We start from the raw sequence: 26,040 nt of genomic DNA on the forward strand, positions 1-26,040 counted from the left end.
GTAACAACGATCAGCGTCTCAATCAATCATTTAAAGCGAATTAGTCTGGCAAGCAATTACAACTTGTCAACGGTCATCCATCCACTTACACTTAGGTCAACATTAACAAGCACGATCTCTTCAGAGCCATCGCCGCAACACGGCCTCGACCAGCTACAACATATGTCACACCTCATTAAACACAAACAGGACACAGTGATTGAACCGCCCATGTGATTTGTCTAAACTGGCTCGCATGTCTAATGGTGCATAAAATGGCTGCAACGACGGCTATTAAATTACGCTGAAGTCGCTAATAGCTTATTACTATGACCTATTAAGATGCATATTGAAGATTGCTTTCGGAGATCTTAGTCTCTAGAAGATTAGGGAAATGTGTCAGACCGAGTTAATAACGACGGAAACTTGTAACTTGATAGAGAAATTATAGAGATTTAGGGGGTGTATATATTATTAGATTTATTCTCTCGGTGTCGTCTGTTCGATTTATAAAATAGTTTTCATAAAATATAGTTTGATTTATTGCAATTCAATGTTTGAAAAAGACTAACGTTTGAGTTTTTGATGGTTCCAGTTCCTAGAACTGGTAATAGAGCTTTTAATTTAGTGACGAGATATTTGTAGTGACGTTTCAAAAGTATGTTTAAGCACCACTTTTAGTAGGTTTTTTTTTTTGGATTTCATGTACCTTTATTTTCAAAACAATGTATTTTGTTCCGAAAACTTGTTCCTGTAGCTTCATCGTTTAATAAAGCGACCCTTACTGGCCCGTATTAAATTTCCATCCCGTATTCCTATACGTTTCTCGGACATATTTGCATCATACAAAGTTTAAACTCTCGTTTTATCTATTAAGGTTTAAATTTCGATAAACCCTTCAATAAATTTTGCTTATGTATAAGAAGCCTTTGTGGAAATTCACGTTCCTTTCCTTGACCCAGCAATTTTGGATACCATTTATGTCATTTAATCAGCCCGTCAAAGAACATATTAAATTGTAAATAGACAAGTTCTATATACATACTAGTTTCCGCCGCGGTTTCACTCACGTTCGAGAGAAGGCGGTGTTGTTAGTTTTAAAAATCATTAAAAATCATTACCAATTTTGTAAATCGCTTTATAAACTTATACGTCGTTTCATAAATATTCTGAATTAGTTATTTTTGTAATTTTTATTATATTAACATCATTCTAATGGCCTAACTTCCTGGACATAACCAAATAATAAATTATTTTAAGTCTGCGTTAATTAAAATATTTAAAAATTGTTTTAAATATATACGCTTTTATTTAATCCACGAATTAAAATAAAATTATGTCATTATTTATACTATATTAAATATTTATAATTATGCGAAAGGTGTGTGCAAAATTTAAGCTTACTGGGTTGTTTGGGGCTGGCTTAAAATCCGGTTGCAAGTTTTAACATCTACACATACTAACAAGTGAATGTAAATAAATAATAATTAAATGATTCCTAACGTTTAAAGCCTTGCGATTAAATAAAGAAATTGTATCCTGTAAATTATTAATGTATCAATTTGTGTTGACACTATAATGTAGGCCTTTGTTTAATAAGTGTGGACTATAAAACTGGGAACACTTTTTTCTGTGCAAGATTACTTTATGATGACTATTAAAACAAAAGCAAATTTGAAACATAGATTGTATTAGTATTTATAGTATTATAGCGTAGTATTTATAGCGATATACAGAAAGCTTATAGATAACACACAAATAATTATTAAAATCATTATCGAATTTAATAGCGAGATATAGCGAACTTGACGGCGAGAATTTCGAAAAATTTGATTTATTTACGATCCGTTTATTTTTTATGCCCATCATCAGCATCAACTGTCAGATCGACTACGATTGTCATTTGTACGTTCGATTAGTGTGCAGATTGTGAAAATAATGATTCAAATATTACATAACAAAAATATTTATTCGATTCGCTTCTCCCCAAATATTTTCACGAAAAAAATGTACATACACGTACGTCAGCCATCGTAGTTCCCGTATTTGCCCTGATAATACTGACAGGGAAGCCTAGGATTAGCCGCGGCGGTGACAGCTTGACATTTGTTTTCCACCACGAGATAATGTACAGCATCCCCGCGAACCTGGGAACCAATTTATCATGTAAAACACAGTTGACGGAACAAAAGTCATATGCAATTTTAGGTTGTCGTTATTTGATTTATGATATAAATATTGTGATTTTTTTTCTCTCTCTCGTATACTGTTGACCTATTAAAACTTCTCAATCGACAATTTGTTACAATTTGTTTTACAGTACATATGTATATATCTTAAAGTAAATTAGGCTTAGATAGAATCTATCATTGACGTCGAGTTTTATTTAAATTAATTCGACCTTTTTTTTTCTTAATTCGCATTTTGATAATATGAATTCGCGCTGTTGTTTTCGACAACAATGTGACGAAATAGTCTTTCCAAGGAATATTTAGTAGATATATAAGAATGTAAATATGTAGTTATGATTGCAACATTATATTTAAGAAATTTTAAAACCATGCTAGTCATAACATAACTACTACCCTGAATTATATATGAAAATATGAAATCAAAAATGTAGTTGTTATTGAGGGAGTTTGCAAATGAGGTCGTTAGTCAGTTAATTAAGATCAGGCGTGATTAAACGTTTCCAAGTTGCCGCGTGATAGATGGCTCGAGCAAATTCGTTCTTATTGTTAGGGAGTAGCTCGGTCAAAACTAGTTTTGACATCATATTTCTTGCGAGTTTTCCACATCACGTTATTTATTACTCTGATAAAAAATAATTGGTTAGCAAACTACTGAGTCAGAGTCTTTGTTTATGTTTGGATTTGCTTGTTTATCGCATGGGACCTCGAGTTTAACATTTTTTGACACTTATTAACATCTAGCCATTGAGTAAATGCAATGAATAAACTGAGTCTGAAATATATACTGATCGTTGATGATTTTTTATGAGTTATATGTAGATTTTACATAAGTATGAATTGATATGAGACTATTTATGACTATAAAAAACTATGACTATATAAAACGTGATCAATCGCAGTGATAGTCAACTTATTTAAATTTTAAATGTAATAATTATAATAAGTGTTGCTTTAGTTTTATTTTTTTATAAAAAAATATATTTGTACATTAGGTCTGTCACAGTACTCATAATTTTTTTATATTCATACATCAAATTTTCCATAAAGAAAGTTATTTATAAATACCAATATATTTACCTTACCTTGGAAGAGATCTCGTTTTAGCGACAAGATCGTCTTTTGTAAAATAATTTATTTGTTTTCTATATGATTGTTTTGTCTTGCTATAAAAGTCAGGTTGTAAATATTATTAATCTTTGACAAACGGACAGCGAACAAGTCATCCAAATACTCTTCGAACATTTACCTTAGCACCCGTTTTGGTCGAGTACGTTTATAATAAAGGCGAGTTAGTCCGCTGCTATGCAAATAGCTCCAGTCGCCGGTCACACCTGGTCCGTTCTTATTGAAAGTTATAAGTCGTGCAAACTGTTTCTGTCTCTATCATTCCATATTTAGTTATATAAGTGTCTCGTTCTAACCGTGAAACTGAGAATTCTTTATTGAATTCCAAGGTGAGTTTCGTAGTCTCGCTAGCTGCATTTATTCAGATACGAGAGCAAACTTGGATGAATGGTGGAAGTTATTTCAACTCAAACTTCAGTTTCCATAAATTATGGTGTCATCGGAATAGTCCTCGATATTGAGAGGGTGAATGGAGAGACTTTAAAATATAATGCTTTTCGATTGCTTTCTCAAACGATTTCATATATCAAACGTACGACAGGACGTATATTTTAGTTTTATTCTATAATTCTAGAACTTTACACGTCATTTATATAATATCCATTGAGTCTTTAATTCTTACGTCCAAGTTGTAACTTATATATATTTAGTATGATAAACTATTTGTATATGAAGTAATACTATCATCTTGTCTAGTCGTATCATTTTGAGAACGAATTACATATTATATATTCGAACAAGTGCCGTCGCAGCGATCACTATGAAGAAGTACAGTTGCGTATTCTTCAATAATGCTCTGAGTCGCTGATCGTGTTTCTAATCATAAACCATTTTGTTAAAGATTAATTATTCTACGACCATTTAAATGAATACAATTTATTATTGTAATCTGTTCTGAAAAGTGAGTGAGCCAGTGTAATTACTAGCAAGGGATATCCTATCACTTTCTTAGATCTCATACTTTGGCAGCGCATTTTCGACGTAACTAGTTTATATTTCTTGAAACACAATAATAAGTAATACAACAGTAAATCTTATCACAAAAAATATCTATTAAAACAAAACACAATAAACTTAAAATTTAATTAAAAGTGCAACATTTCGATTAAACAAACTTTGCTCATTATAACGAAATAACCTAATAGTCGCGCGCCGCGATCACTGCCCTACTTAAGATCCATTGGGAACATTTCTGACTAAAACTTTCTTTAATTTAACTGACTGTTTCGCGTTGTTATATACCTTTTTTTGGCTTCTGCCAGATAAAAATGGGGTGGCGTATTTTTCCAAACACTAGGAAATTTTTTTTGCGGTAAAAAAACGCTAACTTTGTTTTCAAATTTTCCGCATGCTGACTTGTTTGTTGACGTCTCAAATAGTCTTTACCTATTTGAAGATAGAAATACCTATGAAACGGATGTGTCTTACTATATACATACATTGAAGAGACAACAGAGGCGTCTAATTTTATCACCTTTCGACAATTGTTCGAACCAGGGTTTTAACCAAAATGAGCCGTAATTTGAATTTTATTTTCATATATTATCAACTTAAATAAAACCATTTTAAAAGTAAAAAAATATCAGCAAATTACAAATTATATGTTTGTAACAAATTACGTTTACGTTTTTGAAAAAAATAATTGGTTCATAAACTATCTGTAATTTGTCACGAGAAAAAAAACTAGCCGTTTATAGTTTTATTTTGGTAAATTGATCCTATTTATTTTAAGTGTCGTTCTCAAAAATAAATAGGACAATAGTGTTTTTTATGAAACTGCAAGTATAAATGTTAAATGAATGTATGTTTTTATTTCAAACTGGCTGCATATAAACCTCATGTGATAAAATATTATATTCAATAGGTCACGTCATAAACGCCTACGAGAGCTACGCACGTTGCTACAATGTATTACGTTGTAGCACATTGCTACAAGTGACTTATGCATGCGCTACTACGATTCAACTGTTACCGATTTATGATTCAATACATGCCTTTGCAATTTATGCTGCCGTTCACATCACGAATTTCACTTTTATTTTATAAAAATCACAAAACTTAATAATTCATTTAATCAAATTAAATATGAAACAACTAAGTGAAAATATTGCTAAAATGTAAAAAGTGAAAAAGCGCTTTCCAATTCCGTTTTATTTTTAAATGTCATATATCAGCGAGAAACGCGATCATTAATTTCTGCTGACATATTACAATCGGGTCAATCTCGTTACAGGTGCGACCTCAGGAGAGCAACGCTTATGATTTTTATTTCAAGGAATAAAAAATGTGTTTGATGAAAAGGAGATTTCGCTGTAGTGTTAATAGACGAACGTACAAGTTTTCCGTGTTACAAAGATCCAGTTGAGAAGACAGAAACGCAATAACAATGGAATATGGTTGAACTATCGCTTTCATTTCAACCGAACTGTGCTTCCGGAAAATGATTTCGCGCAGTGAAATACACCAGCGTAAAACACGATATATCGAAGAACATATAGAACGAAATGAAAAATAGTTGTATATAAATTATATAGTTACTAATCGTTGTCCTTTACAATACTCTCTTAGCCTAATATTTCGAATTTTTTAATCATCGAAGCGGTTGTCGTATTTTTTGTGATATAATATTGTTAGTCTAAATTCTTGAAAATTTATCGTAAGTGGCAAAACTCGGTTGTGATGTGTATAGTGTGTAAGCAGTAAGTAATCTTGGAGTATCATTATTTAAATCAATTTTGCTCGGTTGGAGCAAAATTGGTCCTGGGGCGAATCGTTTGGAAGGTTTGGAGCCTTAACGAGGCGCGGGAAAGCCGCGCGGTGATGTTGGGTACGGTGCATTGTCACGTGGTATTTGGCGCAGGCGCAGCCCGGCGCCAGTAAGATGCGAGAGCGGCGACGCGCGCACCACCGCACCGCCGCTCTGCTGTTCGCCTGCCTATTCTTCCTCTCTCAAGCCGACGCTGCTGGTAAGTTTAATCCTATTTTAGTTATCTATTGACTCTCATTGGTTTCAATTTTAATCCCTTGATTTGAAAAATAAGAAAAAATACCAATGGAATTTGAGTTTCATTACTTTTATTTCGCGAAAATATTTGTACGAAAAAGCAAATTACATACGAGTAGATTTAATTAAATTTCCATATTATTTGTTTGTAACTAACTAAACACATTTAAACGGTTAAGTAAAGTCGAAATAAATGGGAGTCTTACCAAATGACATGCTATTATTATGTTGTTACAAAAACACATTTGGTATGTAAAGAACGAACTGACGACGTAACAGCACGGCAGTAAAGTAATAAATGTAATAACGGTCAATTATTTAAATATAACACACATTTATTTACGAAAAAAAAATCTCATGGGAACCACACATTTGTATCAAATTAACAAAAGGTTTTCGACCTAGAAAACGTGATTAATATTAATGCCCGGTTTACATTATTCCAGTCCATTTACATGAATCCGATCCAGTTCATTCCAGTGCCGGTTTACATTTTTCCAGTAAGCAATCCAGTACTGGACTAGATCGCTGGACTGGAATAATGTAAACCGGGCATAATACTATACCTGTAAGTTAATATTATTGAATAAATCATTTTCAACGTTGTAAAAATTAAAAGTAGAAAATAAATTTTCCCTTAGTTTAACAAGTTCTAACATAACTAGATAATTTATAATTTTAAAGAATAAGATATTCTGTATTAAAACAGTATCAGAGTATTGTTTTCATGTAAAACTATTCAAAAAAATCATACTTATATATTAGTATAAAAGTTGCTATCGATAAAAAAACTGCCGTCGCAACTAATCTGTAGTGATCAGATCGATGAGCACTTGGACCGATACTGATTGTATAAAATGTATATTGAAAAATAAAACTTTGGGTATATTAAAATGATATATTTTATACAAAAACAATGCTTAATGCGTCGAAAATTTGTCAAATTTAAATTATTGTTGCTTGGCGTATTATGCAAATCGTGTAAGTATTAACCATGGTGGATTTAATTTGTCACCACAGAGCCTCCCACTGAACTAACACACCACACACACACATTTATCAAAATTAAAGTAGTTCTTCACCGTAGTCGGGTGGAAATAATGTTTATATACATGATATAATAAAATATTGAAAAAAAAATTGAAATTACATTAGATTGTAAATTATTTCTAGGAAACTCAACGTACGAAAGTCAACAAATATAAAAAACAAATGTCAGTCAATAATGTTTTCACTTAAACACTAGCTGCCTGCCCCGACTTCGTTCCGTACGATTCCTCTTCGTTCGTTTTTACTCTTAAAAGGTTGTCTCGAGATATTTTTTACTAGTGTGAGATTTTAATATAAGATAAAAATAATGATTTTTAAAATATTGAGAGGTATTCGAAAGTAAAAAATTGTCTGAAATAAGAATTATATGATTTTTTACAAGAAATCTAAAAAACGGCTATATTGGCAAAAGCGTCACCTACGAGAACTTTAGCTAAGAATCATCTAAGGTGGTGAAAAAAACATTAAAATCGGTTAAGCTGTTGAGTAGGATAACAGGAAATTACAAGTTTTTAATGTGGAATTTATAAAGTGTTGACATCTACAGTCTGTAATTATCTCTCTAGGGTAAGGCTAAATGTTTCGAAGCTTATTGTTATTATAAACTAATTTATAATGAGTCATGTGAAATTTATTTTATTTGATAGGTAAATAAATAAAAGTTACTAATTCGACAGCACGCTGTACTCGATAGAAAAAAATTGGCTTCGATTTCTTATTTCTTCTCTTTATACTTATTTTCGTAGTCATGCGGAATAATTGTTAGTAGAAATATTTTCTTCGATGAAATATTTTTATTTTCAGTTTCATAAATTCCAAAAGATTATTTCTTGCATTAAACCAGAAAGAGATAATAAGTTTAATTTCCAATCTATGAGATCCATTTCGAACGAAGAAATGCTACAATATAAGCAGAATAATAGAAGCTAATCAGTCGGCTACTTATAACAATGCTACTTGAAAGTAATTGAAATATTACGTAATATAAAATGTTGGCTATTTCTGATACATAAAAAGCTTTGGAAATGAGGAGTGCTCACAAAGTTCTGCATATTTGGTTTGAAAAGTAATAAATTGTTACAATTGAATAGTTCAATTTATTGAAATTTGTTGAAATGTTGTTGTTGTATTTGAAAACACTTTGTTCTACTTCGAATCCAATAACGCAAAATTAACATTATAAAGTAAGTAATTACGATATACTTGTCACATAAGCATACGAAGTGCTTTATAGTGGTTTCATATACAACGTCGCACGATGTTGATGTCCTGATAGGACGGCAAATCCGACACGACCGAAAAGAGTTCAGTTGCAGGGCAAACGGCTTTACATGCTTTCCGAGGCAGGGAGTGTACACATTTCTGTCTTCTAGCCTCAGACCTGCTACTGAAAATTTCTCGAAAAAAAACTTAAACTTATTTTCAGTTGGCCTAATAATGAACCCCGAACCTCGAGGTCAGCGGCCTAGGATAGCACTAGACCAACGCGGCGGTGAAATGTCCCATATTCACTCATTAGCATAGTGAGAAGGTTTTATTAACATAAAACTCCAACCAAAAATCGCTTCTGTGTCTCGGGTCTACCCATTCCTGCATAATTATGTTTCGCTGCTTTATGAAAATGATATGTTAAAATGGCTTCACGCTCTGAAATTAAACGTTGAGTTTCAGATACGAGTTACCTTGTAACGGATAAAAATAAATAATGGTCTCGGTCCCGTCGATTACATGTTAAACTCAGACCAAATGAAAATTTATATCACAACAAAAGCGGTAATTGGAAATTGTTATTCTTTATGAAACACTCATTTGTGATACTTTCCCGTGGAGAATGCTCGACACTCATAATTATTATTCACATGAAAGTAATCACATACTTTATTCAAACGTAAGTTTTTCACGACGGAATTATTATTGATGTCGCTATGTTCCTAATACAGATTGATAATCGTTTTGATGTATATAATTATTTTATTTTTTATTCGAAATCATGAATTTTTGAAATGATTGAACCATAGAAATACTTTAAGAAATATTAATTGGCCTGACTCCTCAATGCCTCTTGTAACACACACTTCATTCATCGTTCAGACCGATACATAGCAAAACAAAGTATTGTTGTTTTGCGATAGAATATCAGATGAGTGAGTTGTACCGATGCAGAAGAGCTTACATTTAACTTTATTTCATCAGTAAAATTTTGTATTGCTTCGAACACACTCTGTTATTATAAGACATATAGTAACCAGTGTGTAACGAGAACACTTATTGTTATTTTAGTTCTTAAATTGTTATAATGCCATCGTTACAGACACGCGGTGTCTCATTTGCATAAGCGGGCCGAGCCGCGGCTGTGTCGGCGATAAAACGACCCACGCCGAACTTATGAACGCAATTAATGAACGAAATGATACAACAACGAAGCCAACTTCACTGAATTACCCTTTTTGCAAAACCCCTATACAAATTACACTCAGCTCGGCTTCAACATTATTTTTCGATTAAGAATTTTATTGCGCTCGTAAGCGGCGTTAAAAAAATTCTTTACGTGTGCACATATTGGAATAAGTAAAAAAGATTTCGTATTAGAACTTTACGACAGCCAGAATATATATTACAGACGTGACTATGTTCGTCGGTCTCGATTACGCCCCTCGATTCGATTCGACGAAAAAATTACGCCTCTGGTAGGTTTGATTTGCATTTTAATATGCGCAAGAGGATAACACGGAATGAACCTGTCATATTGTACCAGAGTGATACATTATAGACCGGCCGATTACAGTTAACCGTGTGTGCTTTATTGAACCGTGGACGTGTGGCGCTTGGAAATAAATTGTATGCAAATATAGCATTTTTTTTTCTTTCGAATATCACTTTCAAATCCAGTAGTTTCCATCCATTTTAGTGGGATTAATTTAAGTTGGTCAACAACTTTATTAATAACGACCTCAGCTAAGTGAATAAACAACCCTATTAAACATATCCAGTTATATACGGTAATTCTATCCGAGAAAATCGGCACACGTTCCTACAAGCAGTCTACAAAGTAACTCATATGTTACAAAATTTACAAAGCGTCAGTCACACATATGCCACCAAGCGAAGCGAATAAATAGAATCTTTATAAGTTCGAGTGGGGCCGAATAGTACGACTAAGTGTGTCCTAAGTATGTCTGGGAAATGACTACTGTACTCTGTATTAGATCATGTTTAAAATATAAACAGAACATCGTGTTTGTTACCTTTCTTACAATTTGTATTTTTTTTAAATTATGGGAAGGAAGACAACCAAAAAATGGTAACTTGATGATAAGTGGTCACCACCGCCTAATAGACATTGCCATTGCTAAGCTCGACTGTGTAGGTATGTACCCACACATCACATATTCTACCGCCAACATCAATACTTTTGTGTTACTATAGTTTGAAGGATGAGTGAGCCGGTACAAGCACAAGGGTAGACATGCACAGTACATCTTTGTTCACAATGTTGGTAGCACATTGATGATATAAGGCATGTTTAATATTTTTAAGTTCCATTGTCTTTGGGTGACGGTGACCACTTATCATTAGGTGGTCCTTTTGCCGGACTGCCTACATAAAATTGCCTATTTAAATTAAAAAAAAGCAATGGGTGTGGGTACAACAAACAAACAAAAAAATGAACTAGTTATGGGTGACATGCGTTGGTATGAATTTTTAACTTTTTTTTTATATCCGTACGGCTCGTGTGCTACATATTGATTGTTGAAGGTACTATGCCGAACATAACTGCGAACAAAAACTGTAGTAAGTTGTAACTCTATCGGATGAATTGTATAGGAACGCATATGTCCCAAACATTTATTTAGACATATGAGTTTATAGTTTCATGATATATATAAAACAGAGTTCCTTCAATAAATAATTTATTCCAGTTAATATTTAAACTGCGATAGTTCACAATCGAATGATCCAAATCAATATAAAAAATAGAAATCATATACAAACGTTCATTAGAATATTATAACTTTTGTAAAACATTATGAATCAGTTGTAAATTGGCAATAGAACACTGCAATACTTATTTACAACAATTAATTTTACTATATTAGCGCTTTATTTTATGTATAAAATAAACTGGACATAACATCATTTCAATATGATATATTTTGCGCAATATATAAAGCTATTCGTTATAAATGAAAATGATTAATACATAATATAACAGACATATACAAATGTGACACTGGGAAAATAATTCGTAAGCTAAAATAAAGCATATTCAAAGGAACGACGTGCGTTGCAAAGATAATCTAAATGCTAATATAGCGTCACGTCGTATCAAGGATTTGAGAGCCATCGACTGCCGCCTTGTTTAGACGTTTCTGAGATTTCGCGTCAGTACATTCATTGAAATTCATTAATAAAAATATATATATGAAACATATTTCAACGATAATATGGAAATATTTTTGATTGGTTCGATCGATTGACGTCCCTGTTGTGGAATATGTAAGGAATCTTTGATTTTTTTATTGGTTCGAAATAAGAGCCAAGATGTCCCAGTGGTTAGAATACGTGGACCTTAACTAACGGTTACCGATTTTAATCCTTGCAAGAACCACTGACTTCATGTGCTTTAATTTACGTTTATAACTCATTATGGCTAAAATAAAAATATCATATGACATCATCGGAAAGACATGCATCTGTCGCATAAAATTCTGCCTCTTGTGTATCCACCACTGTAAACTGAGCGGCGTGGTGGAATAATATCCAAACTATAGCTTCACGTGAAGAAGAGATCATTGTCCAGTAGATATTTAATCTCGGTTTTTGCCAAATTCAAAATCACATGTTTCTCTTGACAAAATCATATTAATTCGATTCATTTACAACTATTGTTAGTCATGCGTTTGTTAAACCTCTATACTCTTGAGATACTTTGTGAAAGATTTAAAAAAGCGAGAAATCATATGTATCACAATATTTGCTGAATTACTTAAAATGTACTATGGGTACACAAATATAATTTTATAATATGTAATAGCTGATTTTGTATACTGTATTTCTGTCGTATAAAATGTTAAAAATAATGTCGTATATAAAAAAAAATTTGAAATTTTAAGAAAACAAGCATGAATCCGACAATGTTAATGATTCCTTAAGCAATCACAGTTGTATCCCAAACATCCCTAAAATGTACTTAGGGAGCCCCATGAGCCGCTCCAAGCAACAGATTCATGAATATGTAATAGCTATAATTTCGATGTACTTTTAGGTAAGTGTTATTGTTTCCAACACGAGTCTCGTATCGATGAAGTATACTCTTCGGTTCGCTCGAGGCGCAATATATTGTTTTAACGAATAATCATATGCACGTCTTTAATCATCTATGATAGGAAGTAAACCGTGAGCTCGTTGGTAATGTTTGGATAACTATAAAGTATCCATAATATTATTCAAGCTAATAATTTCATATAATTGCAATTTTTTATACTTATTCACTTTTAGATTTTCGTTTAAAATATTAATGATTCTAAAGATAATATTTTATATAACAATGAATATGGAAACGAGTACGGATTACCAAGAAAGTTGGAACATATTTGATTTTTTTCATAAATAATTACATATATGATTTTTTTCATAAATAAAGACGTTTACTGTCACGAATGACTTTTGATGGGCAAGAGAATACATATTTTGCATTACTTTGTATGCGAGGTTATCAGATTCTCAGACATATTTGATTTTTTTCTTAAATAAAGACGTTTTCTATATTTTGTTGCAATTTTGACTTGAAAATTTCTATCCAAATTGATAATAGGCAATAATTTAAAACTTGTTGATTTAAAATATCATTCTGTAATTACATCAGTTATTACTAAGTTACACATATTTTCTTTTGTATATTTCAAATATTTGACATTTCTTATACAGATTAATAGGATATAAAATTAACAATCCTCGTTTATACGATAATTTAAATAATACTAAATTAATTGCAATTTGTATTTTGAAAGTGTAACTTTATCTATTCTATCGATATAAATCATTACGTTTCCGTCAGAAAACTATAAATATTTGTCAGTTAATATCTTAAAAGATAGTCGATAAGCTTAAATCGCTTTTCCTAACGTATATCGGCGGCATCCAACCTCAGTACACAACAATCTTGTCTACGTTAAAAAACAAGAAATCGAACTCCACAAAGGATTTATCGTGAAAAATCTCATCTCGAGCGTCTGTCGGCACACCGACCGATAGATATTAATCCTGGCCCAATAATCGCTTCTGATAAGAGAGATTTCCTTTCAATCCCCAGTAATAGAAAGTTTCAGCTTGGATGGTCTTGCTTATGTAAAAAATATCCTGGAAAATCAATTGACTGTGATATTATTTCATATTGATGTTATAGATAAGTCAGTTTTTTTACATTTGCTTGTAATATTTTTTTATATAGAAGTCAGCTTTCGAATGTGTAGGCTTTTGTTTTTCTATTATTCATGTTTATTTATTTACAAATAAGTAAAACCAGTGATTTCGTTTACTTTCATTACGTAGATATAAATTTAAATGATCACGTGGAATAAACAATCATACTGAATATAATTTTGATTATAATAACAATAGTTGTGCAATAAAACGTAAATCAATAACATTTTAAGTGGCATTAAAATCTATTATCTCACGTTTATCTGCGAAGTATTAGTTCCAGGCCATTAATTTTTCATTTCGTTCTCAAGTGTCCTATTGACTCGACTCGGAATTTGAGCGACAATCATCTCTATAACTTGTTTGTTTTAAAACGTCGATATTAAAGCGTTAAAATTGCTTAAGGCAAAATAGAAAATTATTCGTTTCAAAGACGCCTCTTCAGATTCTATCTCGACTTGCGTTCGTAATTACCAACTAACGTTGAAAAAATTGGCGAGCGGTGAAAAACGGTGGGTCTTTTACGGAGACAGTGAGCAAACAAGCCCGGAGATAAGGTGCATTCAAGGCAAAATTGTGAAAGCGTTCAGAGTTCTTAACAAAGAATCTTATTAACCTTATACTAACTAATGAACAACGATAAGGTTATACAATGGTCGAAATGAAGAACCAGATGACCTCTGCACAGATAATATCGGCACAGTCATTTAAAAACCATCCCGAAACATGTTACATCGACCCGTCGGCGCTGCAATAATAGTATCCAAATTAATTATAACCATTTTTAATTTCCACTTTATTAGAACAGCGTTATTGTGAAAAAAAAAATTGTAAACCAAATATTCAACTGAACAATATGTGAAACATGCAATTTTCGCGAGGGAAAGTGGATTGTTCGAGTACATTAAATGTGATATATTAAAGGGTTAATAGCCGATAACTTTGTATGAAGCCTCCAATAGTCCTCCATTATTCAATTTGAATTTAATTTTGTATCGATACGCAAAAAACAGCAATTTAATCTGATTGTTACACATTTCCCCCAAACAACGGTGCTAATGGATTAAATAAAAAAGAAAGAAAGCAATTAATAATTTTTTTCCATGTGTCCAAAAATCGTTTTAATACCTTATCAGACTATATGGTTTTTACTTAAAAGATTCACAAGAAATATTTTCTCTTGAGAAATCTTGACCATGAATGTGCGATAAGTTTTTAAGAATCGAATCGACACCGCGCTTCCTCGAAGTCTTTTCAAACCGCGCTATTCAGCTTCACAAGTGCTCGTAGTGTAAGGCTTGTAGGTTGAAAGGAGATGTAAACACGATACATGCATAGTTTAAACTGTCTTTACTTTGCCAAAGTTAATGGGACCGGAGGTGCATCGCATGAAAGAGTGCCCTATCTGCCCAGCTAAAGAGCCTCGCTTGAGTTGTGTTGTCAGGCGTTTTAGTGCCTATGAATAGATGACTATGCTAAAATGTATTTTTAATATTTTTAATAGAGATTTTGTTGTCAGTTTTCTTATCTATGTTTAGTGGATATTCGAATTTGATACTAATAAGTTTTCCGTAACACAACGCAAGGATTTGTTGTTCATGTATAATAATTACTTTGAGAAAATCTACCACAATAATTATATAATAACTATGTATAGTCCGCCTTAACACTAATATTAAAATAGATTCAATCAATGAATGTAATTGAATTTGATTATGTAACGATATAATTACATTTAAGAATGTTCGAAGTGTATGTACCTTTTTTATATAAATAATTGAACTGCTATAATTAGTGAGGGCCAAAGTTAATAAAATCAATCTTAATTAAAATATGTACGTAGTGAAGTGAGTGTATGAAATAATAATCATATAATCAGTTGAGAGTTTTACATATATTTTTTTTAATAATACTTATTTGTTTGTCGTATCATTGATCAAAGATTGGTATTTGCATGCAAACTTTGTTTGTGCGTGAATAGCCTATCGGTTAATTATTTATTTATGATTTACATTTTTTTAAATTTTTTCTTAGACTAATTGTAATAAATTCTATTTGTAACCATTTTTTTTAAATCAGCAAATTATTTTACACTTATTAATCACTGATTTTTTGATTTTATATTAATAATGAAATATTTTATGTCTAGAATAATTTTGGGTCTGATGCCAGCCTCGTGTAAAATTAAAAATGATTGACATATTTCGCTTTTCTTCTTTCGTTTATTAAACAGTGACAGATGTCAATTCTATCAATCGCTACTTATCTATAATCGATTTAAATCTTATTTGATATAAGCTTAATTTCGGCCGTAAAATAATACAATAAAAGCACGTGAATGTTTTGCTGCTTAGCTAAGACTTCGTCTTCTGTTGATAAGGTTGTGTAGAGCTTATACCAATACATCGCGTCACTGTGGGATTTATAAGTGGCAGAATTTCATAGCATGGTGGAATATCAGAGCAGCTTACTCGGTTTTGTACCCGTTATAATCGGCTAGATGCGTCACGGATACTAGTCCATCTAAAAGGAATTAACATAAGCAGTTAATTCCACGCGAACTATGTTGTTCATCTGAAACTCAATATAACTTTAGACAATAATATTTGTTATGCGTATGGTTATATAGCTTAAACTAGCAAACCCGAGATAAACTATGATAAAGTTCACAAAATAATAAAGTCAACATGATAATGAATTTTCTACTACCGTACCCACAGTGGTACAACCACGTGTTTTAAGTGAAACTAGTCAAAAATGTGATAATGACTTAAATAAAAAATGTATTAAAGTGAGTTTACTTATTTAGTTTTTACGCCGTTGGTTGCCTGGAAGAGTTCGCTATGTAGCGATAAGGTCACCAAATTTGTATGCTACTCATAATTAGGCTGCATCTATCTTTTGTGACTTTTTTTAAATCTGTGGTGTACAATAAAGTATAAATAAAAAATAAACTTTCTAAGTAAATAAGTATAATCGATTTTCTGTTGATTAGAATTAAGAAAATTTCATTACCTCGCTACTCCATCATTACACTTATACAAACACAATATCTAAAGTTACCAAAATACTTAGTACGACAACTCAAACAAATCCAAACTCATTGTACTGTTAGCCATTGACGTCCCTGAGGTCCACCCGCTTTGTCATATCCGGTCAATGGTACTTAATACAATATTCTATTCTATTCCCATCATAGTTGCATGACTATACAAACTCTAAAATTGATACACTTGGACAGAAGTAAATATGTTGGTCCTTTTGTAATAGTCATTCCAGAGACTAGCTTATAAGATTACAGATCCCAAGATCCCCGATTCAGATATAATATCATAAGTAATTTCTTCTTTTATATTGCAGTATTTACCTCAATAGATATGCATGAATGCATTAAGTTTTAAGTAATAAAAAATGTATTAATGTTTAGTTGGTGTAATTACTCTTGGTGAATCTAAATAAATTAATATTTAACTAAAAAAATAATTCATTAATAGTTTTTAAGTCAAATAATTCACAGTAGGAGTTAGGTTTTTGACAGCTTTACTCTATTATGCTTCAGAAAGCAAAGAGTGTGCTGGAATAGAGAATGCACCTGTGTTTATCACACATACTTGTGCATTATAATATTACTTGCGCATATCGATATCCTTCGAGATCTGCCGTCGTGGCCGATATTTTATAAAAATAAATATCTCATAAAAATCCTCTTACCTTAACAGAAATTTCTGTAAAATTTCACGCGGTAAATTAATATCTTATTCTTTCCTTAGGGTATTACTTTTTTAACGTTATCGCAATACCGCACTTAAACCTCGGACGTACTTTATTAAAACGAAAAGATTAAAGTTTCACATAACATCTCAAGTTTCGCTCGAAATTCTTCCGTAATAGAGGGCGTAGATCATCTTGAAATATTGTCGGTTCTGTTCTCCGGCTCAACGGAATAGATGAAACAAGTGCTGTGCTAGTTGCGAGACTTATGTAACAAAGGATTAGCATAGTTTCGAGTGAAAAAGGAACGTTGCATAGTACAGATCTGTAGACGTTAAATTTGACTAATGTGACATTACTTACTATTTTTGAAGAAACATATTCAACTTTACCGATTTAACTGATTATTTGTTGTAAGAACTGCTTCAGATAGACAATGTATCAATATCGTTCGTTAATCGTTTCAAAGAAATATTGTTTTATACTTAATCTCCTCTATCGCATAATATGATGCGTTACAATCACTATATTGACATTCCGTATCCGCTCCGCATATATATTACAATATTATAAATATTTGTTTGTCAATTGATTGCACTCGTCAGATTGGCGTGTTTTCTGACGTGACTTAGAAGTCGTTCATTTCGTGAACATACGATTTTTTTAATATATATTTTTTAATTAAAAGTGGATAACAATGTACTCTATTTTATTTTAAATCCAATGAAACGGATGTGTTTCTATCTCATTTAATTAAAATACAAATCTATACTAGTTACACTATATTGACATATTCATTTGGGTTATAACGTTTTTCCTTATATATAAACGACTAAATATTTTTTCTTGATTCATTATCTATTGCTTCATATGTTATCAAAACAATCACTCTTATATACACAAATATGTACGTTACACAAAAAAATTTGTAGATTTATTAGGTTATATCTTTATATCAGACAATGTTTTAATGAAAATATTTATCTTTCCATTGTTATTTTTGGAAATTGATTTGTAATAAAAATAAAAAGCTTTTTTTTTAAATATTTAAGCTAGCGCTTGACTGTATTATCATTCACTTGAAAGTACCCATATTGTAGGTGGTGGGGAAAACGGAGGTCGGGAGAGTATTCCAGATCTTAGCGGTGCGTATCAGAAACGAGGAAGCAAATCGTTTCGTACGTGTCTTAGATACGTCAACTACGTACGGGTGTGCAGATCTTTACGATGCCTCGCAGTTCTTTAGTAAAAAGGTGACGGAGGAACCAAATTAAATAGTTCCTGGGCACACTTTCCGAAATATATTCTGTAGAAAACCGACAGACAGGCGACCTTACGGCAGTGTTCCAAGGTTTACGACCAGTATCTGATCACCAATGAGCCTTCTAGCACGACGATCCACTGAATCCAAGGCTTTAAGCTGGTACTTAGTGGTGGTCCTATAAATGGCTGCAGTACTCCATGCACGATCTAACTTGGGTTTGATATAAGGTCACAAGCTGTTCCGGTGTGAAGTACTGTTTGACCTTATTGAGGATACCAAGTTTTTTGCCAGCAAGTTTAACTTTGGATTCAATGCATTGCCCACTAAAAATCTAGTTATGATCCTTACATTGGAACAAATACATGACTCTCTTTATGCTTTAATTACATTATAGCCTCCAATCGTATATACAGCAATACAATTTTAAACTTTTTTTAATGACATGTTCTGGCTCGAGTGAATCCCACAGACGTGTTTATATTCAGTTATAAATACGGCCTGCGTTATTACATCCAGACAAGTAACATCTGTGCCTCAATTAAAAGTTGTATTCGTGATTATTTTATTTCGCTTATGAACTGGATGAAGGATCTTTGATAAAAAATAATTTATATATTTTTAATTCAATTGCAACAACAATGAGCTATACATAAACGCGTAATCACTTCGTGACGTGGCACGTTGCGATATCGTGTCGTGTAAATCACATTAACAAAACAAATTGTGTAAATTAACGTCACTATTGTAACAATCTCGTCGAGTTGTTTATTTGTTTGGATCTCCAACAGTTATACATAATATATATCCAACACATACCTTACATCCGCATAAAGTAAATATGTACTACCAGTATTCACGTCCAATTGTAGGTTAAAATAGAAATATTAGTAATCCTTGTAAGGTCAGTGTTCTATGCACGTAATCCGAATCATAGCAATGATTATGTTTATAATAGCTACGGTAATGTTTAGAACGCAAATTCGAGGTCGAATAATTGAAATTAAAACTATGTTTCCTAACAAACGGTTTTCCAATGAGTACATCGTAGTACAGTGAAAAGACTATAGATGTTAGCAGATTGTGTAGCGTTTGTTTCAGTCATTAATATTCAATTACAGTTTGATCAAAGTCCGCTTACAACACGCTCTGTTTATAGCCGTAATATAAGCCCTATAATTTGATTATTTTCGATATTAAAAGACTTTTTATTTTCTTGTATATTAATAAAGAGCAAAAATGTTATTGGTTGATATTCTTTTGACATTGATTTGACTTTCCAATAACTACTTGCTGGTACGGTTACAAGTACCTGGGCGACAGAGTTTCGCTCGGCTCTAATTGTAGGTTATAATTTTTCTTTTGTCAAAAATTACGTTTGTTTGGCATCTCTATATAGATAAACTTAGAAAGCAAACCCGTAACTAAAAACAAATTTTGCGTTTAATCGTTAGAGACGTTTCCAAGTTACACAATATCTATACAGTTGTTCATTTAATACCAATCAATCAAATCAGATACCAACAGTACCGTAACTTATTTTTCTACTTTTTTATCAATGACTGTAACATCAACCTTATGATATAATTTAATAAATTACGATGAATTTAAAATCGTATTAGTAAAGTTCGCAATAATGGTTATAATAATTAACCAAAAATATAATTTCTCAATAAAAATAAATTATATATAGTTTAAAATTCGTGTAAATGTTCTTATTATGTATCAGTTCGGTTGAAAAAAATATCTGTATTTTAAGTTACACGTTGATAAACAAATAATTTATTACTAAAATCTCATAACATAGAAAGACAGGCACGTCGGCCTAAGATCTAATAATTTCCTGTGCTCACGGCGCGTGTGATTGTTTACGTCACAGCTCACTCTGTATACTCACTAGAGCAAGGTATTTACACTTTACAATATGCTGAGCGATTTTGAAATATAGAAATAATTAATTTATAAATAATTAATCAATTCTTTTATTTTATTTTCTTAATTGTGTTGTTATTTTTTGCATGTATTAAACTAATCAAATTCTGTATACCTTCTAGATTATATTGTCAACAACATCAAACAAAACATGATCAATTAGGAAAAAATAGGAAATAAAATATTTACCTACCCAATCGTCTGTTACGTATCAAAACGAATAAAGTATGAAGTTATTATGTATTATTATGTTACTGTATGGGAAGGTATAAGATAACTATTCCACTTAGATCAGGATGCTAAATTACCATTGAGTATACGCACAATACTTCTAAAATTTATTATTACATTATAATTATTATTAAAATTTTTGGACAGTTCTGCAAATTAACTTGTTGACATACAAGCACAAAAAATGTCCAATGTTTTACTTTTTTTTATGTTTCTATAGAACCGTCAAAAGAGCAATGGTGCAATGGTCAAAAGAGCACCGTCAAACGGTGCGCCTTACAATGTAAAAGTCGCAGGTTGGATCCTGACCACTTGGAGTATTGTCGTCCACACTCCTAACAAAAACTGTACGCTTAACAAACTTAACGAGCATAGTTCTTTCTGCATTGAGTTCTGCTGTGCTACGATTTTAAGGAGAGGAAGTTAAATTACTGTGTCTATAGGTGGACGGTACCTGCACTCTTATAAAAATAATTTTGTTGTTTTTTTTTCAATTCTTCTTATTTTCAATTCATTATGCGTTTTTTTATAGCGTATATTTTATTTTATTTTTAAGCATGATTAGTACTGTAAACCTCCCTTCACTCGAAGTGAACGTGTTTATTCTAGAATCCAATATTCACATATGTATATTTTTCCATTATAGTAAATAACTATTTATATTAGTGATATTTATGAATTAACGTTAAAGAATTGAAGCACTTATTACGTATAAATGTATAAAATTTGACATAAAATGTAGTTTTTCTTTTAATGTTACTTTAATTTTCGTTAATGAGTCGTTTCGTTTATAATTTTATAGAAGGTACTATTATAGAACTTACTGATATAAAATACAGATAAAATTCTTAAAAGCTCGAAAACCTTAGCCTACAGTTTACCTAGTAAACAGCGATTAGCAGTTTTAATTAAAAGCGATTCCTTTTTAAAAGCTTTATTAGAGATAAGCTCCATGACCGCGATTTTAATCATTTGTGTAGTACAAACTTTATGGTTCTTTACACAGAACCAACATCACTACAATATTTTGAATATAAAACCTTTTTTTAACCTTTATTATTTTAAAACTGTTTTAATTGTAGTGTACACGTTGTCAGGACATAGGGTGAGGGAGGGGGGGGGGGTAAGGCAGGGGAGGGATCTATAAAATACAAACATCATTCACTGATAAATATATGCAAATATATATGTATATGATTTGATGGCTACCAAATCATATGTACACATATACATAATATACTTTGTGCAGCACCTACATTCGTACATTAGTGATTACCATTGCGCTTTACTCTCAGTACATTCCAAAATTAAATGTTACACAATATATTTCATATTACAGGTATTGAATATAATATTATGACTGCCGCGTTGGTCTAGTGGCCACATGTAAAGCGGCAAACCCGGAGGTCCTGGGTAAGGCTGCAATTCCCAGGTCGGGCGAATAAAGTGTTATTGGGTTTTTCTGTCAGAATATTCTCAGTAGTAGCTCAGCTCGAAATCCGTCTGGAGGACATTATATTATTATTAATAGTTATGTATAACGAACTTTAGCTTCATATATCTTCGTATAGCTTAGTAGCTCCAATAAACGTGCTACTTAACACAAGTTGTAACCACTTTTGGTCAGAGTACATCTCACTCTATAATTACCTCTTTACTCGTAAGATGTATGCCGCGGGTGGTGGGTGGTGACCTATTTAATTATTTCGTTTCGAGTGATTACGAAGCAAGTCGTACGGAATAATTTGAGTTTATAAGATTTCCTTTATAAAGTCTCTTGGTTAAGTATTTTTATAACATGTTATTTTATGTTTGCTATGTTCGATGAAAAGTTTCATATGTTGTAATTAGCTTTTTTTAAACGGTTTAAGTATATTTTTAGCATTTAGTATTATTCTTGTAATAACGATAAGTATCTCATTTCCTAATTAAGAAATATTTACGTAAATATAATCAATTTTATAACCGTCATTGTAACAATACGAGCAGCTAAGATTCGAAAATGTTTACAAGAATATTATTTATTTATATAATTATTAACTAATTTTGAATCGGTAGTTGTGGACAACGTATCGGAATAGACCTTCGATCGTGAACAGGCTAGCTTATACGCCTACGTCAGGTTCAAAACCGGTTTCGGGTTTTTAAAATATATTTAGTTCTTTTTTTGAATGAATATTGATTTTTTTTTTTTATATTCGCCGGGAGGGCAAATGACTCTACTCCACCTGATGGTAAGTGGTAGTAGAGTCCAAACGCGACGATTTTTATTATGAGGTAATTTCTTAAGTAAATTATATTATACATGGTGTATTTTGTTGTGTAATCGCATACTTTGCCTCACGAGAATAGTATATTGACTTTGTAAAGCCGGAAACTTGAGGCTGTAAGTTTATCCTTACTTCTCCAGTTAAATTGTCACCGATTCAATGGATAGCGAGTTTATCATTGTTGATACATAAATACATACATACAAGAAAGAATAAATGATTCGTAAAAATAGAATTGCAACGAAAACGTATATAGGATTCCTTACAAATTTTTTTGCATGTATATATATTAATAGATATAATATTATGTAGATAGGTGTAGCTTTCATCATGATGAATCGTTAAGTCCGTTTTTAATTTTTTTTTTTAAATAAAATTATATATCAATTGTATACATATTATATATCCCATAAAGAATACCAATTCTAGCGTTTTTGTCGTTACGAGTAGAACAGTTAAAGGCCTCCTCTCCTCAAAAAGAGGAGAGGAGGCCTTTAGCCCAGCAGTGGGACATTCACAGGCTGTTACAGTACGGTTACGGAGTAGAACAACATTATTGATTAGTTCCGTCTCCTAGTTAAATTTAATTTTAATAATCATTGCAAAATAGAATTATTGAAAAAACATTTGATTGAAAATAAAAACAATTTATTGTTATAATTGAAATTATATACATTTACAACAACAAGCCAGCCATTAACCAAATACATCAACGATCAAACACAGACTTACATTAATATTAATCATTAATTTCACAATCGTTTTAAATTAACTTTTCATAAAATATGGAAAATTAATACATTTTAAAACTTGATTAACCGACCAAATATAATTAGCATTTTCAATATGCAAGCTTTTATTATACTTACGTTATATTGTTTACTGAATAAAGTTTAAATTGTGTTATATTAAACGTATTTATAATAATTTATTATTATATTAATACAGGCTACAGAGAGTATCAATCAATCAACAGCCAATCGTTGTCCACTGCTGAACATAGGCCTCTCCCAAGGTGCGCCAAAGCTCCCTATCCTCCGCCTTCCGCATCCAGTTGGTGCCCGCCACCTTCTTAAGGTCGTCGGTCCACCTGGCTGGAGGGCGCCCTACGCTGCGCTTGCCGATTCGCGGTCTCCACTCTAGGACTCGTCTGCTCCAACGGCCATCGGTCCTACAGAGAGTATAATGAATTAAATATCTAAGTAATAGTGCACTCCTTCTTAGAATACGTAATTCTACGTCTTGATATACAAAACGCGAATGTGCATATTAATAATTATTTATAATTGCTATTTACTATATTTCAATAGTTAGTATTACTACCCTTTTAATAAACGCCGTTTTATGAGACTGTATATATATATATATTATATTTATATGATATTATATTTTACATTAATATGCAATATTACTTGATTTTACTTCGTGAGTAGGTTTTTGTGCAATGCCTTCTGATTAAGTACCACCCACGCATATATTATAAGGTTTATATTTCTTACAATATACTGATCACTTACAATCACACGGCCTATTTGTCAATCTGCCTACCAAACATTAAAAAAAATCTTCATTTTTTTCATCTACGGATTATTTATATAATCCAATTTTTCTATCAAATATACTAACAACGAGTAAAATTAGAAAACATGCGAATCTATTAAAATATAAAGTATCAATTTAATAGTAATCCTAACGGTTAATATGAATGTTTCAGTTGAATTTTGTATAACATTCGTCATTTTATCCCAACAAAGTTCTAAATAACAATAGCTTTAATATTTAACGCCACACCTGAAGTCTAGAAATAAAATACCAATCCATTTAGAATGAAAATAACTAGCTCAGCTATCAACGCGATTCAAACTCGTTTCCGCATCCATTAAAATTTATGAAATCACACAACTCAAATGTGACTCATTCGAATGCCTTTATATTTATAAGCGGTTGGGCAAATTACGAAATCCAATAATTAATTATTCTATCGTTCGAATTATTTAATTACTAAAATAATTGCGCCTGAAGGAACGTAGTTAAAAATTTAAGAAAGAATTTTAATTAGATGTTTTTGTAAGACGCTTTGAAATTACGATACGATACCAATGAAGCAAATGAACTGGAAAATTATTATTTTTTTCGTAGAATTTCGTATAAATTTATATTAATGATTTGATACAAATAAGAAAAAAGATTAATATCAGTCAATTCTTAACTATTTAATAAAAAGCATTTTTATAGATTTAACGAATATTTTCAAGAACGTTTATATTTTGTTGACTGATTCGTTATGCGCTCGTTTTATCTCTATACATCTAGTTCGCTTATTCCAATCCATCGTTGGGCGTTTGGATCTACTACGACCTGTCAAACCTCCGAGTACACTATTTCCCGTACTCAGTCAGATCTCGCCCAAATGTATGCAGTATGAACAATGCCTCGTTTAATTTATTTACATAACTGAAAAATTATACTATGTTTATCCCATCTACCTATGTACAAAACCAGTTTCACTCAAATACATTCAGGCGTTTTGGAGCGTTTGAATAACAAACATGCAAATATTGAATTATTGCACGTATGATATTAAGTAATTAAGATAAATAACGCAGCAGTCAACTTTATTGGTTCAATTAAATTGTTTTACTCTGTATCTTTTTATTTTGAAAAATATCCAATGATTAACTATTTCATGTCACAATATTCTAAACTATTTCGAGCGGACACTTGTAAATGAATTATGCTACATGAATGTAAGCGTGAATAGAACATAATATGAATTTATATGTGTGCGTTTCACCTGTTCTTTTGTTCCGTTTCCAAGATTTTTATGTATATTATTTCGAACATATATATGATTCTATAGCA

At 31.6% G+C, this 26,040-nt stretch overlaps 1 protein-coding gene across 4 annotated transcripts in view; it reads left to right on the plus strand.

Annotated features, from left to right (window-relative positions):
- LOC126774447 (tyrosine-protein phosphatase Lar) overlaps positions 1–26,040 on the plus strand; it is a 387,053-nt gene that overhangs the window by 167,000 nt on the left and 194,013 nt on the right. For all 4 annotated transcript variants that reach the window (XM_050495984.1, XM_050495986.1, XM_050495985.1 and 1 more), the window contains exon 3: positions 6,157–6,262. In XM_050495984.1, the coding sequence (XP_050351941.1) occupies positions 6,157–6,262 (106 nt within the window). The remainder of the gene's footprint in view (positions 1–6,156; positions 6,263–26,040) is intronic.

The sequence above is a fragment of the Nymphalis io genome, chromosome 16 (assembly GCF_905147045.1).
Source record: "Nymphalis io chromosome 16, ilAglIoxx1.1, whole genome shotgun sequence".
Classification (NCBI taxonomy): domain Eukaryota; kingdom Metazoa; phylum Arthropoda; class Insecta; order Lepidoptera; family Nymphalidae; genus Nymphalis; species Nymphalis io.